This window comes from Microplitis demolitor, chromosome 3 (assembly GCF_026212275.2).
Source record: "Microplitis demolitor isolate Queensland-Clemson2020A chromosome 3, iyMicDemo2.1a, whole genome shotgun sequence".
Lineage (NCBI taxonomy): Eukaryota > Metazoa > Arthropoda > Insecta > Hymenoptera > Braconidae > Microplitis > Microplitis demolitor.
The window spans coordinates 8,147,853-8,161,370 of NC_068547.1; the positions used below are offsets into that span (position 1 = coordinate 8,147,853).

Here is a 13,518-nt window from a genome sequence, read left to right on the forward strand (position 1 = left end):
AATAGGTTTGTAATTGAATTTACTTAAGACAGAATTAGACGAACAGAGGGTCCCTATTGAATACACGATCATTTCTAATTAATAATCAAATATTCCCATGCGCAATCAATAAGTACTGACTATTTAACAAAAGATACCGTCAATGAGTTACCTTGAAATAGGAACAGGGCTGCCTTGAGCATTACATTGAAGAGAAATATCATAGCCCTTACGTCTTACGTAACCACTGAATGAACTATCGCTCGAAAATTTTGGAGCTTTGAGTCCAACAGGTTCTATATAGACATTCAAAACTTAGCAATTTGTTTCAAAATGAAAAACTACCGGGACAGGGTATTGATTTAAATGTCATTAACTTTATTAATTCGATCTTGAAGTAGTTCTTTAAATTTTTATTTACCTCGCACTCGGAGGAGGGCTGCCTTGAGCATTGCATTGAAGAGCAATATCGTAACCCTTACGCCTTGCGTACCCACTGAATGAAAGGTCACTCGAAAATTTTGGAGCTTTGAGTCCAACAGGTTCTATATAGACATTAAAAACTCAACACCTCGGTTCAAAATAAAAATTACCAGGACAGGGTATTCGTTTCAGCAATAGTATTTTAATTAGTAACATTTGAAATTTTTTTTTTACCTCGAAATTGGAGGAGGGCTGCCTTGAGCATTACACTGAAGAGCAATGTCAATATTTCGACGTTTTGTGTAAGTACTTGATGAACTATCACTCGAAAATTTCGGAGCTTTCAGACCAACAGGTTCTGTTTAAACGAAAGAAAAAAAAAGGGAATAATCGATAAAGCTATGGAATATTCATTAACCGCAAGAGACAGGGTTTCCCACAACGGCTGGACTGGACATAAACTTTCACACCTACTTCTACTAGTTTTTTTTACGCTTTACTTTCACACAAATTTATAAAAGAGTACTTTTATTTTATTTACATAATCAACGAACGTGTTACCTCGCTGTCGGAACAGGACTTCCCTGAGCGTAACATTCTAATGCTATCTGTGATTTCGCACGCTTTGTCCACGCGCTGAGAGAATTCTCACTAACGAACTTTGGCGCCTTTAGTCCAACAGGTTCTGTATTAAAGTTAATAAAATATCGAAAGTAATCATAAAATGAGCAGAGTAAGTAAATAAATTATAGTCCAGGACAGGATAACCCATTAAACATTTATATTGAAGTAAAAAAACTCATAACTACAAGATTACCTTGTTGATGGAGCCGGACTACCCTGAGCATTACACATAAGAGCAACATGTGTCTCTTTTCGTCTAGAAAAAGCACGCGAATCATCGTCACTGGAAAATGACGGCGGTTTGAGACCCACAGGTTCTAAATAATTAAAGTAAATAAATTGATAGACCACTTATAGATATTGATAGCAAAGAATTATTTTTAAAAGTATTTCCTACCTATAAATGGGTACAGGGAAACCCTGCAGAGGACATGTTAAGCTTGCAGTGTCACTTGAATGAACATCCCACCATTCAAGTTTACGATTAGCTGGGAGCTTAGGCTTTGTGCTGGTACTTGGCTCTAAATAAATTATCGATCACTCAGTGATTATGTATGTGTGTAAAAAAATGCTCTTTAGACAAGAATAAAAAATGGGGACAGGGATACTTAAGCGGGTAAAGTCTTCTACACGATTGTTAGCCTACATTGCCACTATCTTTAAAATCTCACAAGTAAGTTGTTTGAAACAAGTTAATGACCGACGTGTGAATAACAGCATTTAAGTAAAATTATGCTTTTTCTTTTGTCTGAAAACATTTTGCTCAGTCTACAATCTACCCGTCTCAGATACTTTGGCTACATGCCCAGATATCCGTGTAATCGCTTTTATTCAAGCTCGGCTGTAAGATCAGAAGGCGGTAAATCTTAAAAGCCTCACCTCGATTGCGCTACTGGGTACGCCTGTACTGGGCACATAAGCGTTGTTGATCCACTTAAACGAGCCTCAACCAATTCGATTTTACGATTCACTGTTAACTTCGGTTTAGTGCTTGAACTTGGTTCTAAATTCATTTAAAAAGTTAATTAATTTTGAAACTACCAACCGTGCGATAGGAACAGGGAATCCTTGACCCGGGCATGTCAACGCCACCGCGGAAGATCTTGTAGTCGGTTTCACAACTTTAATGTCGTCATTTGTAAACTTTGGTTTCGTGCTAGATACTGGTTCTAAGTAAATATGGAAACGATTTTAAATAAATTTAAAAATATAAACTAGCATGACGACTTTTCGTGGGACAGGGAGACCCTAATTATAGGATATTGAGAGAGTCACGAACCGTGTAATCGGCACCGGGAATCCTTGAGCTGGACAAGTCAAAGATACTGAAGTCGACATTGACGTTGGCGTTAATACCTTTATATCAGCATTGAGAAACTTTGGCTTAGCACTGGTTACAGGCTCTGAGATTAAGAGGAAAATAAAAGAATTTAATGACTAACCACCAGCCAATGCATACCTGAATGAGGGTACGGGATACCCCTGCGCAGGGCAGCTAAGCGTGGCAATTTCCTCGTTTGAACGAACAGTCACTTCAAGAGTTCTCACGGAAACCCCTGAGAATTTCGGTTTCGTACTTGCCATAGGTTCTACCCGAAAGTTAAAAAAAAAAAAACAAATTGATGATATCCGTAGGAATATAAAACCTATTTATGAATTTACCTGAAGGCTGGTACAGGAAACCCTTGAACTGGACAAAGAAGAGTTGTAGAGGCATACACGTAGATGCTAGGGTTAGTTGACTTAACATCCAGAGAAGTTAGTTTTGGTTTTGTACTCGATACGGGTTCTATGTCGAATCGATACAGTAAATAAATTACCAAGTTTTCGCAAGCGATAAAAATCAACAGCAGTCAATTTAACGATAAATTTAAGACTCGACTTACTTGAAAAGCGGGACAGGATACCCCTGAGCTGGACATTGTAGAGTTACACCGCGACCCTCATACGTCTCAAAAGTCCGGCTTTTATCTATTGTCGAAAACTTTGGTCTGGCTAAACCGACGGGTTCTGCGATAAATACCCAAGGAATTTAAAATGAAAACTTTTAATGATAAATATCATACATTCCGTGCCAGGACAGGGCTTTGTTATCTTGAAAGTGCGACCTACCTAAATGTAGCAACTGGATAAGCTTGTGCAGGACAAAGCATTGTGAAACTTGAATCCTTGTAAACACGGACACCAATATCATTTACTGAAGGGAATTTAGGTTTCGAACTCGATGCAGGTTCTGGAGAGTAAATGAAAGTGAACAAGAGTTATAGAAATTGGTAAAGTATTTGATGCTGGAAGAGGGTCCCTTAAAAAATTTCACAGTCCGTCATTGATTGCCAGATGGCATATGATTATAACCTACCGATATAAAGGCACTGGAAAGCCTTGAGCGGGACAAAGAAGTGTGATGCCTTTTCCCACAGAAATTGCGAATCGCAGAAGATCACTCGGACCGGATATTTGTGGCCTGGTACTCGACGCCGGTTCTGCACGGTTTTATAATAAACAAACTTGATTTAAATAAACGATAATTAATTTACCTGTATGAGGGGACGGGAAATCCTTGAGCTGGACAGAGGAGGGTCATCGCGCCACCGAGCAACACTCGAAATGCTTGTAAATCAGCCAACGTTTGAAATTTTGGGCGGGCACTTGCGACAGGCTCTACACAATATAAAGGCTATACTAAGTATATAAGAGAACGGACGGACATGTGGATGTGAAAACAAGGTCGAAGATAAAATACACGCAACAATATTATGAGGCCGGAATTCATGCATCAAATAATTTGTTTTTGTTTTCTCTTGTATTGTAATTGAAGAAAAAATATCGAAGAGACATGTGAATAATCGATTCTTCTACCTAAATGCTGGAACAGGAAACGCCTGGGCGGGACAGAAGAGAGTCTGCGTGTGACCTTGACGGACACTAAATGCACGCATTGTGTCAGTCATTGGGAATTTCGGCCGAGCACTTCCTACAGGTTCTGTAGTGTTTTGATAATACCAGAAAAATAAAAAGAGAATACGAATTATTTTGAATTCGTTAGTCTTTACCTGATAGCTGGAACAGGAAAAGCTTGGGCTGGACAGAAGAGTGTTAGAGGTTCATAGAAGTTAACTGTGTAAGCTCTCAGTTTTTCAGTCATGGTAAATTTTGGTTTGGAACTCGCGACTGGTTCTATATAAAGTGATAAGATATTGAATGATAATTGATAAGCGGATTCAGGGATCTGTCATAGATATGATCCTACCTGAAAGCTGGAACGGGAAATGCTTGAGCCGGACAAAAAAGTGTCTGCTTATTGCCAAGACGAACTGTATATGTGCGCGATGTATCCGTCATCGGAAATTTTGGTCTCGCACTGGCGACAGGTTCTATACGGAATAATTTATGAAATCAAGCAGAGGAATACGATGTGAAAAAAAAATAATAATAATTCAAGAAAGATAGCTATAAGATGATATAAATATATATGTATTTTAATAATAAAAAGAAGCAAGAGTAAGCAAGAAGCAACGAATAAGACATTCACACGAAGTATGCTAAGGCGTGACCTGAATTTATGATGATTTTTATTTAGTATTTTTTTTTTTTCGTTCTCACTCGCAAATGAGAAATAAAATGTCTATTTATATACCTGAAAGCTGGAACGGGAAATGCCTGGGCTGGACAAAAGAGTGTTAAGGGTTCATTCGAGCGAACCGTGTAGGTACGCGAATTCTCCGTCATCGGGAATTTCGGCTTTGTGCTGGCGACGGGTTCTATTTTAAAAGAAAACAGAGAGAAAAAAATAGTAGTGATTGTTTTCAAGACTTGACGCTCTACATACACAATCTCTTTTTTTTTTTTTTTTTTTTTTTATAGTACCCATTGTTCCGAGGTTGTCTCGTCATATAAAACAACCAAATAAAAAAGCAGTAAAAACAAATGAATGAAATTTTTTCCCAATGAATAATAATTATTTGATGTCTATAAAAACCATTAGAGAGTATATTTTTAAATATTCATCACTTTTTTCTTTCAAAAGCATTTATAGTCAATATTTGTACACGACATAAACTTTGGTCCTGCGCCCCGCTTACCAGTTTTGAGCGGAAATTGATTATTGTGGTTAAGTAGCATCAATAAATAATATTTAAAAGCTGAGAAGCGACAACAATCACGTTGGGATAAAAAAAAAAGGAAGTCGAATAATTGACTTACTTGTGTATGGGAACGGGGAATCCCTGCGCAGGGCATAACAACGTTACAGAACCGTCCATGGTAGTACGAAAACTTCTTGAATCATCAACTGTCGGGAACTTTGGCCTAGCGCTCCCAAGTGGTTCTAAATTGTACGCACCATCGAGGAATTTCATTCCTCTCTAACGTCCTTTACTTATTTTTTTTTTTTTTTCTCATAGAATATAAAAATTACTTGTTTGATGGCGGAACGGGGAACCCCTGTATCGAGCATCACACGATAGCGTTCACTTTTTCAATATCACTAGATATATTTTAGTTACATTACATACTTTTGATATATTTCTTAGTAATTTCCTGTTCCGTTATCCATTTCCAATAGCGAATAAATTTATAAAAGTATACAGAAAAAAAAATAATTTCTTGATGCAAAAAAATTTTTACTCACCCCAAGAAAATTTTACTCGCCCCCAATAAATTTTTTGCATTATAAAATAAAACAAAAATTTTTCTTGAGTCAAGATAAAATTTTTTGCGCCAAGAAATCCTTTTTTTCTGTGTAATATTTTTTTTTTTATTTGAATTACATATATCTACTATTTCTAAATATCCCAATGTACCTGGCATAATTCTGAGCGCAACTTACCTTACACAATAAATAATATATTGAGTGGATGTTTATTAAACAAGATAAGAATGCAAGAACAAGTTTCGAGATGTTTTTAATTTATATTTTAATAAATTACAGGAGATCGCGAGAGAGCCGCAGTGACACGTTCGCGTATAAAAAGAAATGAATTTTTATAAAAGCAGGCGCGGTGGCGCGTGCCCGCAGGGGTACCCTGTCCCAGCATTCAGGTGATTGTCAACGAGCCTGGTCCATAAATAAATTATAAAATACCCGAAATACACGCTCTGATTCATCGCGGTATTGACTCAATTTATTTTTTTTTTCTTATAGTCTAGACTACTAGACTACTAGACAACTAGTACGAACTCAATAGATGCTTATGTCAAGAAGTTCTTTTCAGTCTATTCATCTATTCAACTATCACAATGGAAGAATCTTCTTTATTTATTGAATTTAATATTACTATAAAAATTTTATCTTTCATAATAGCTCGTAAATAAATAAATCAAATTTTATTGAATTACCTAATTAACATTTTTATAATTTTGATAATTGACAATCGGATCCAAGCTCGTCGACTATGATATCATTATAATGTACTAATTTAATTTTGTACAACAAAGCGATATCGATTTATGTTGATATTTTTTATTGACATTGACATTTATCTATAAATTTAATTTTCTCAACTGTCATTTAATTTCTTAGCGTATTGATTTTAAAAATATATAATAAAACATGTGTCCGATGATGCATCTATTTTTTTCACGTTTGTAGCATTCATGCGTAAAGTCGCTTCATAATAACACATAAAATCGATGTCGCTTTGTCGACACGTGCCAATTGTCGGCATTTGTAGTATAAACACTGAGACTATTTATATTGTAAATATATATTTATTAAAATTTTTAAAAACCAACTCTATATGTTTTTTTTTAAAAATACAAGACAAAGTTACTGTTTAAATATCTTGTATTATAAATTTAAGACAAAAAATTATTTTCTCATAATCTAAAATTATAATTTTGATATTTCTGTTATAAAGTTTTTAAATTAATGGTTTATAGTATCACAGTGTTTATACTAATACAAGCATCAAAGACTCTGACATTATGTATGTTTTGTACTTATGTACTTATAAAATAATTTTTATACTGTACCAGAACTTGGAGCAAAATAAAAAAATATTTTTATAACAAAAAAATTATTTTTGGTAAAAGAAATTCTCTTAGTTATGGTTTATAGAAAAACACAGGGCAACTTGGTCAACTCTGGCTCTAGCCACTTAAAAATTTTTAATAACAAAAAAAAAAAAATTTAATCTGCATAATTTTTATCAAAAACTAACTGAGATAAAGCGAGCCTGTATTGGAAAACAAATTAATTTTTTTGCATGAATTTTTTCACAAACTACATAAGTGTCGAACAAATAAAGTTAATTAATTGTTGATTTTTTAATTTAATTATCAAAATAAATTTGATATTTATTGAATGAGTACAAAAAATTCAAGCAAAAAAATTTTTTATCTTGATCTTTAAAATTTGTTATTTTGGCCCATGTTCTCATACATTGATCGCATATAATTTTATGAAAAAAATATCAATAAAATTTTAAAATATATTTAGTCAGAGTCGTTGTTGCGGTAAAAAATAAGAGAATAAATAAAGCAGAGTAAAACTCTGACTCACCGGTGATGACAAGACGTCCTTTGGTAGCTGACAATCTAGTTTCTCCAGTAAGACGATGTTTAGTTCGGCATTGATAAGTTTTGTAACCATCTTCAGGTCCCACATCCCGGATATGCAATTCGCCAGAAGGCAATACCAAGTATTTACCATCTGTTACAAACCCAGATAAAAAATATTAGTCAAAAGTTTATTAACTTCTTAAGTATATATGAAAGTAAACAACAAAGCCTTGCAAAAAAAGCATGCAGTTATGTCGGTCCAGGATATTAATAAATCCGACAATTATTTATAGATAAACAGACCATCAAGCAATTTGATACAAATAAACTAGGAAGAGAAATAAATCATCTTATGACTCAAGTCATACATTGATTTTTAATCAACAAAGTTTATTTATCTTCAAGTGTTTCAAATTTTAGACATCGATTCACAATTATTCAAAAATATACTTAGAATTAATTGTTTTTAATTTTATCAATTTTTAATAAATTGTAATTTTTTGAATTGACAATAAAAAGAATATTAAATATTAATAAATGCATATTTAAATTGATATATAAAAAGGAATTATTTTATTATATTAAATTAAGGTAAAAGACCCTAAACCCAATCGGTACCTTTAGTCGCTCACTTTAATTGATTAACGCGTTTTTATAATTTTTATTAAAAAAAAAAAAAAAAAAAAAAAAAAAAATTAAGCAATATAGTTTATAAATTACCCTTTATTAAAAGAAACGATAAGAAAAAAAATATTTTAAATACTTTTTAATGCTTTTAAATACTTCGTATACTTCTGAATCGCTCTTCTTATGGGCATTTAATAATGCAAATCGTTTCATTTAATAGGGTATTCTTTAAATGAAAACACTTATGATAGTTCAATTAATATTGTCTTTGAGCGAGTAAAAAGCTATATGTTGGTCAAGAAATGATAGATCACAACTTTTAGTGTTTAACTATGGGTCAACTTAATAAATTTATTTAAAAAATTAATGATAAGTAATTATCAAGATTATTCGTAAAATTAGAATTTTATTATAATATTTAACACAAAAAATACGAAAAGTAACTATAGAAAAAGTGACGTTTCATCCATTTTCAAATATGTATTAAGTGGAGTTTAATCTTATTCCAATGAAAAGTGACCGGGTAATGGATCTATTACTTATTGGTTTATAAAAGAAAACTTGCTGGTATAAACTTATAGAATCAATAAAGATAATAATTGTGAATCGATTTTCTCTATTTGAAAGTCAATATAGTTTAATCATTTATTGTTTTTCTTTGCATGCATCAACTGGTTGAAAGTGGCACTTGATCTTTAAAAAACAAAAAATTGTTTACTTATTTAAAGACAATCTTTGAATTGGTAAGTGCCATTTACAACCGACACTACTTAACTTTACAAACAACTCAACAATAAGTGCAAGGAATTAATAAAGGAATTTTTTTTATATTATGCAGGAATAAAAGCAAAAAAAATGGGAAAATGGTTTTGTAACAGCGCGAGCAGCGGCAGTCAACGTCTTACGAAAATAGGCGATTAATAAAATATCGCATTTATAATTTTTAAACTAATTTTATATTTATCGATTAATGTGCGCAAAGTTCATCGCGTGACGGACGGCCGGATCGAATGTATTATCTCAGTTCACTAAGATCACACATCAATAAAATAAAAATTTTAAATATTTATTTATACTTTTTAAATAATAAACAAACTTTTACTTTTGTCGATAAAAAAAAACAAATAGTATATACTTTCTCCCTTGAGTTTTTTACATTCAATTTACCATGTTATCAGTGAATTGTTATCTAAGCTTGCATTTGAAAAGCTTGACATCGATCCAAGCGTGAGTGTCTGGCTCTGACAAGCCATCTTATACCAAGTATTCATTTTATCCGTATTTTTCTTTCTCTCTTGGTCTCTTGGACTCATCCCGTTTCATTTTAAAGTCTGTTCGATCGGCTCAGTAACACCCACACAGAAAGTCAAACCCTCAAGACCGGACGCTCTTTAAGAACGAATAAAAAAATAAAACAAAAATTTAAAGAAATCCAAAGAGAGAAAGAAATTAAAGAGAGAAAGCAAGAGTCTCGGTTATTAATAAAAATAAAGACAAGTGTGTAATATAATAACTCATATAACGTGTAAATGAAGAATTATTTATCATAACAGTCACGAACGGAAATTGAGACGATACGCGATGCATAATAACAATAATACTAATAATAATAATAACAATACATAATACACGGAGAAAAATTTATGGTAACAATTACAATATATTATAACAATGGTTCCTATATCGTATGGTAACAAGTTTTTTTTAAATATCGATTATAGCAATGGCATCCATACTATTATGGTAACAGTTACCATACATTATAGTAATGATTACGATAATAGACGATAATGATTATAAGATTTATGGTAATAATTACTTATAAGGTGTATAGTAATAATTACCGTAATATATGATAATCATTACTATAAGAAATGGTAATGATTACTATATGACGTATGGTAATATATGATAATCATTGCTAAAAGATATGATAATTATTACTATAAAAAATGGTCATGATTACCATAAGGTGAGATAAGAATTACTGTAGTAGACGGTAAAGATTTCGAAAAGATGTGGTAGTAATAACCATAATATACGGCAATAGTTACTGTGATATACAGTAACCATTACCATAAGATGTAGTAATGATTGCCATTATAAATGATAATCATTGCTGTAGTAGATGGTAATTATTATCATAAGTTGAAATAATGATTACCGTAAGACGTGATATTTATTATCGTAAGATATGCTAATTATTACCGTAAGATATGGTAATTATAACCATAATATACGGTAATGCTTACTGTAAGATATGGTAATTATTACCGTAATATATGATCATCATTACCATAATAATAAGATTTCTTTCCAGTCATGAAAATTTTTCTCAGGAATTATGGGTATACATTCCAAAACTCCAAGTAATTATTACCATAAAGTAATAAGTTAACATTCCAAAAATGTATACTGAAAATAGTTACCATAATTTTCTCTCCATATATAGCGTATATAATCATAAAGTAAAAATGTCTTGGTTGAATGATATATTAATACCGTAATCAGGCTTAGGATATATTTCCGTGCTCTCGTCCTCGACCCAAGAATCGACCTCTACAAATTCAGCAACGAAGCTTGGAATGTGACACTTGATTATTGCAGCATTGCCCCGTAAAACGTGTTCATCCATCACGTTCACTGCGTACCGCTGCCCGACCACTGTAACCAGACACCATTTTCCCTTTTTTTTTTTTTTAATATTCGATCAGGGTATGATGTTATGGTCTGTGAGGATCACGGTCAGGTATACTAGTATCCTGTCTCAATATTTCCGATACCATTTTCAAAGCAAAAGGTGTTTCAACATGATATTCATCATCACAAAAAAGAAAAAAAAATCCTCGACATAAAATCCTACCGTACGAAATATGTTCATCATCTGCCCGATAATTTCCCCCGGCGGAATCTATCCAACCAGCTACATCAACATGATCAGCAACAAATGACGGTACCTGACACTTGAATATCGCAGCATTACCACGAATCGCAAAGACATCGTACACTTGTACTTCAAAATATTGTGACACAACTGAAATTTTATTTGTTAAATCACCAGATAATTAATTAAATAAAATTAATGACAACAAATTGATTATTTAAAAGTCATTGATAATTATATTGACAGCTTTGACAGTGTACCGAACTAATTTAACGACAGTAATTATTATTTATAGTGAAAATCGTTGACCACCGCTGATTACGCCGTTATTAATAATTCATAAGATGAGTACAGAATTTAAAAACATTTTGTCCTATCCTACCCTCCTCTTCCCGAGAATTTGTTTTATAAGAAGTGCCATCGTCAGCAATCCACTCAATAACATCAACAAAATCCCCAACGAAACTTGGCACGAGACACTTTAATGTTGCCGTGTTACCACGCAAAACAAACTCATCAATCACTCGAGATTCATAAAACTGCTGAACAACTGAAAAAATTAATAATAAAAATAAATGAAAAATTAAAAAAAAAATACTTTTAGGTAAGACGTTGATGTCGATGCCCGGCTTATTATTTTCTGTCATGGTTATTAATATTTTTTTTAAACAACTTATACAAAAGAAAAGGATTTCTTTCAAATTTCGTAATTGCTGAGTTATTTATTTTATTAAAGATAGACTGATCCCTAGCAGATCCGAATTACCGTAACTTATCGTAGTTTACCTAAATTACTGTAATTTACGGTATTTGGACGAATTGCCGTAATTTACCGTAAGCTACAGCAGTACTTTGCCGCAAATTACCGCAATTCCTCGTGATTTATGGTAATTTACGACGAAATGCCGTATTCTACGGAAAGTTTGCAGTAAAGTTGCGACAATTCACGGTAAAATTTGCGGCAATACTTCGGTATTTTACCGGAAAGGGCGGTATTCTACCGCAAATTTGCCGTAAAATTGTAGGGTTTACCGTAATTTACTATATTAGGAAGAATCACCGTAAAAGATATGATAGTTTACCGTAAATTACGACAGAGTGCCGTAAATTTCGGTAATTTAACGTAAAAGTGGCAAATATGCAGTAAATTACGGTATTTTTCGGTAAACTGCGGTAATTTACCGTAATTCGGATCCACTAGGGATTGTTGAAATATTTTATTCCATCAGTCGATTATCTCGGTTTACCATAATCGTTATCCTCGTGTCGATAAATTGAACCATCGTCAGCTATCCACTGATCCACATAGATAAATTCAGATACGAAACTTGGAATTTTACATTTCATTATTGCGCTATTTGCACGTATAACATACTCGTTCTCGGCCTCCGTCACGAAGAACTGCGAAACGACTGCTCATACGAGCATAATGTTAATTAAATTATTAATATGAGAACTGCTGCTCGTTCATTTCAAATTCGGTTACTTTATTTGCTAGATATTTATGGCCTGTTTATATTAAAAATTATTTTTAAAAAATTATATAAATTCGAGTCTGACAAATCGTAATGTCTGACCAGTTTTAGCATTTTGTTGATGTTCAGGAAGATAAACTTCTCCGTCTTCGCGAATCCAAGCCTCAATGCTCACAAATTCGGCGATGTAACTAGGGATGCTACATTTAAGAATCGCACTGTTTCCTCTAATGACGTACTCAGTCATTATTTCCGGCTGATAAGTTTGTGCGACAACTGAACAAAATTTATTTCAAAATATATAAATAATTCAATAATAAATAATCGATTGTTAGATTTAATTTATATTTTTCAGATGTCATCATTATGCTGTACAAATATTAGTCGTCGCTGCCACCGCTTTTACGTTCTCTATAGGTAATATGTATAATTATATTAACAAAGCAACGGTATTGTCACTTAAAAATTTAAATAAAAGCATGGAGAACCAAAGAAGAAAAAAAAATCACTACGTGAGTATGCGGAAGAGATACCATAGTCAGTAGATGGTTTGTATCTCGAGCCATCGCTTCCCTCCCAAGATTCTACACTCACGAACTCGGCAACGAAGCTTGGTATGGTGCACTTTAATATCGCCGCGTTTCCACGTATTACATATTCAGATACTACCTCTGCTTCGTAGTACTGGACCACAACTGTATACATTTGTTTATTTTAAACTATGCTTTATTACTAGTTTTAAATTTAAATAATGATAATTATGTACACAGAGAGAAAATTATGGTAACCGTTCCTAGTAAGTTTATTAAATATCAACCCATAATGTTATGGTAACCATTACTAGGGAATGTAAGCTATACGCCTATAATTTTTGAAAAAAGTTTCCCTGACTATGGGAACAATTCTTACAATTATGGTAATAATTCCTATGTTGTATGGTAACTGATTACCATACTCATGGGAATAGTTCCCATAATTACATTATAATGGTTACTGGGTGCGTAT

At 32.9% G+C, this 13,518-nt stretch overlaps 1 protein-coding gene across 33 annotated transcripts in view; it reads right to left on the reverse strand.

Moving 5' to 3' along the window:
• Positions 1 to 13,518, reverse strand: part of LOC103569683 (cell adhesion molecule Dscam2) — a 61,390-nt gene that overhangs the window by 34,173 nt on the left and 13,699 nt on the right. For 18 of the 33 annotated variants that reach the window (XM_053737570.1, XM_053737563.1, XM_053737584.1 and 15 more), the window contains exons 5-7: positions 11,018 to 11,188; positions 7,529 to 7,678; positions 2,913 to 3,036 (exon numbers count right to left, since the gene is read on the reverse strand). In XM_053737570.1, coding sequence (XP_053593545.1) covers positions 2,913 to 3,036; positions 7,529 to 7,678; positions 11,018 to 11,188 — 445 coding nt within the window. Of the gene's footprint in view, positions 1 to 1,219; positions 1,344 to 1,423; positions 1,548 to 2,912; positions 3,037 to 3,138; positions 3,195 to 3,385; positions 3,510 to 5,229; positions 5,354 to 7,528; positions 7,679 to 11,017; positions 11,189 to 11,420; positions 11,589 to 12,285; positions 12,451 to 13,518 lie in introns of those variants that run through there. The other 15 variants (XM_053737579.1, XM_053737578.1, XM_053737598.1 and 12 more) reach the window with 12 other exon arrangements.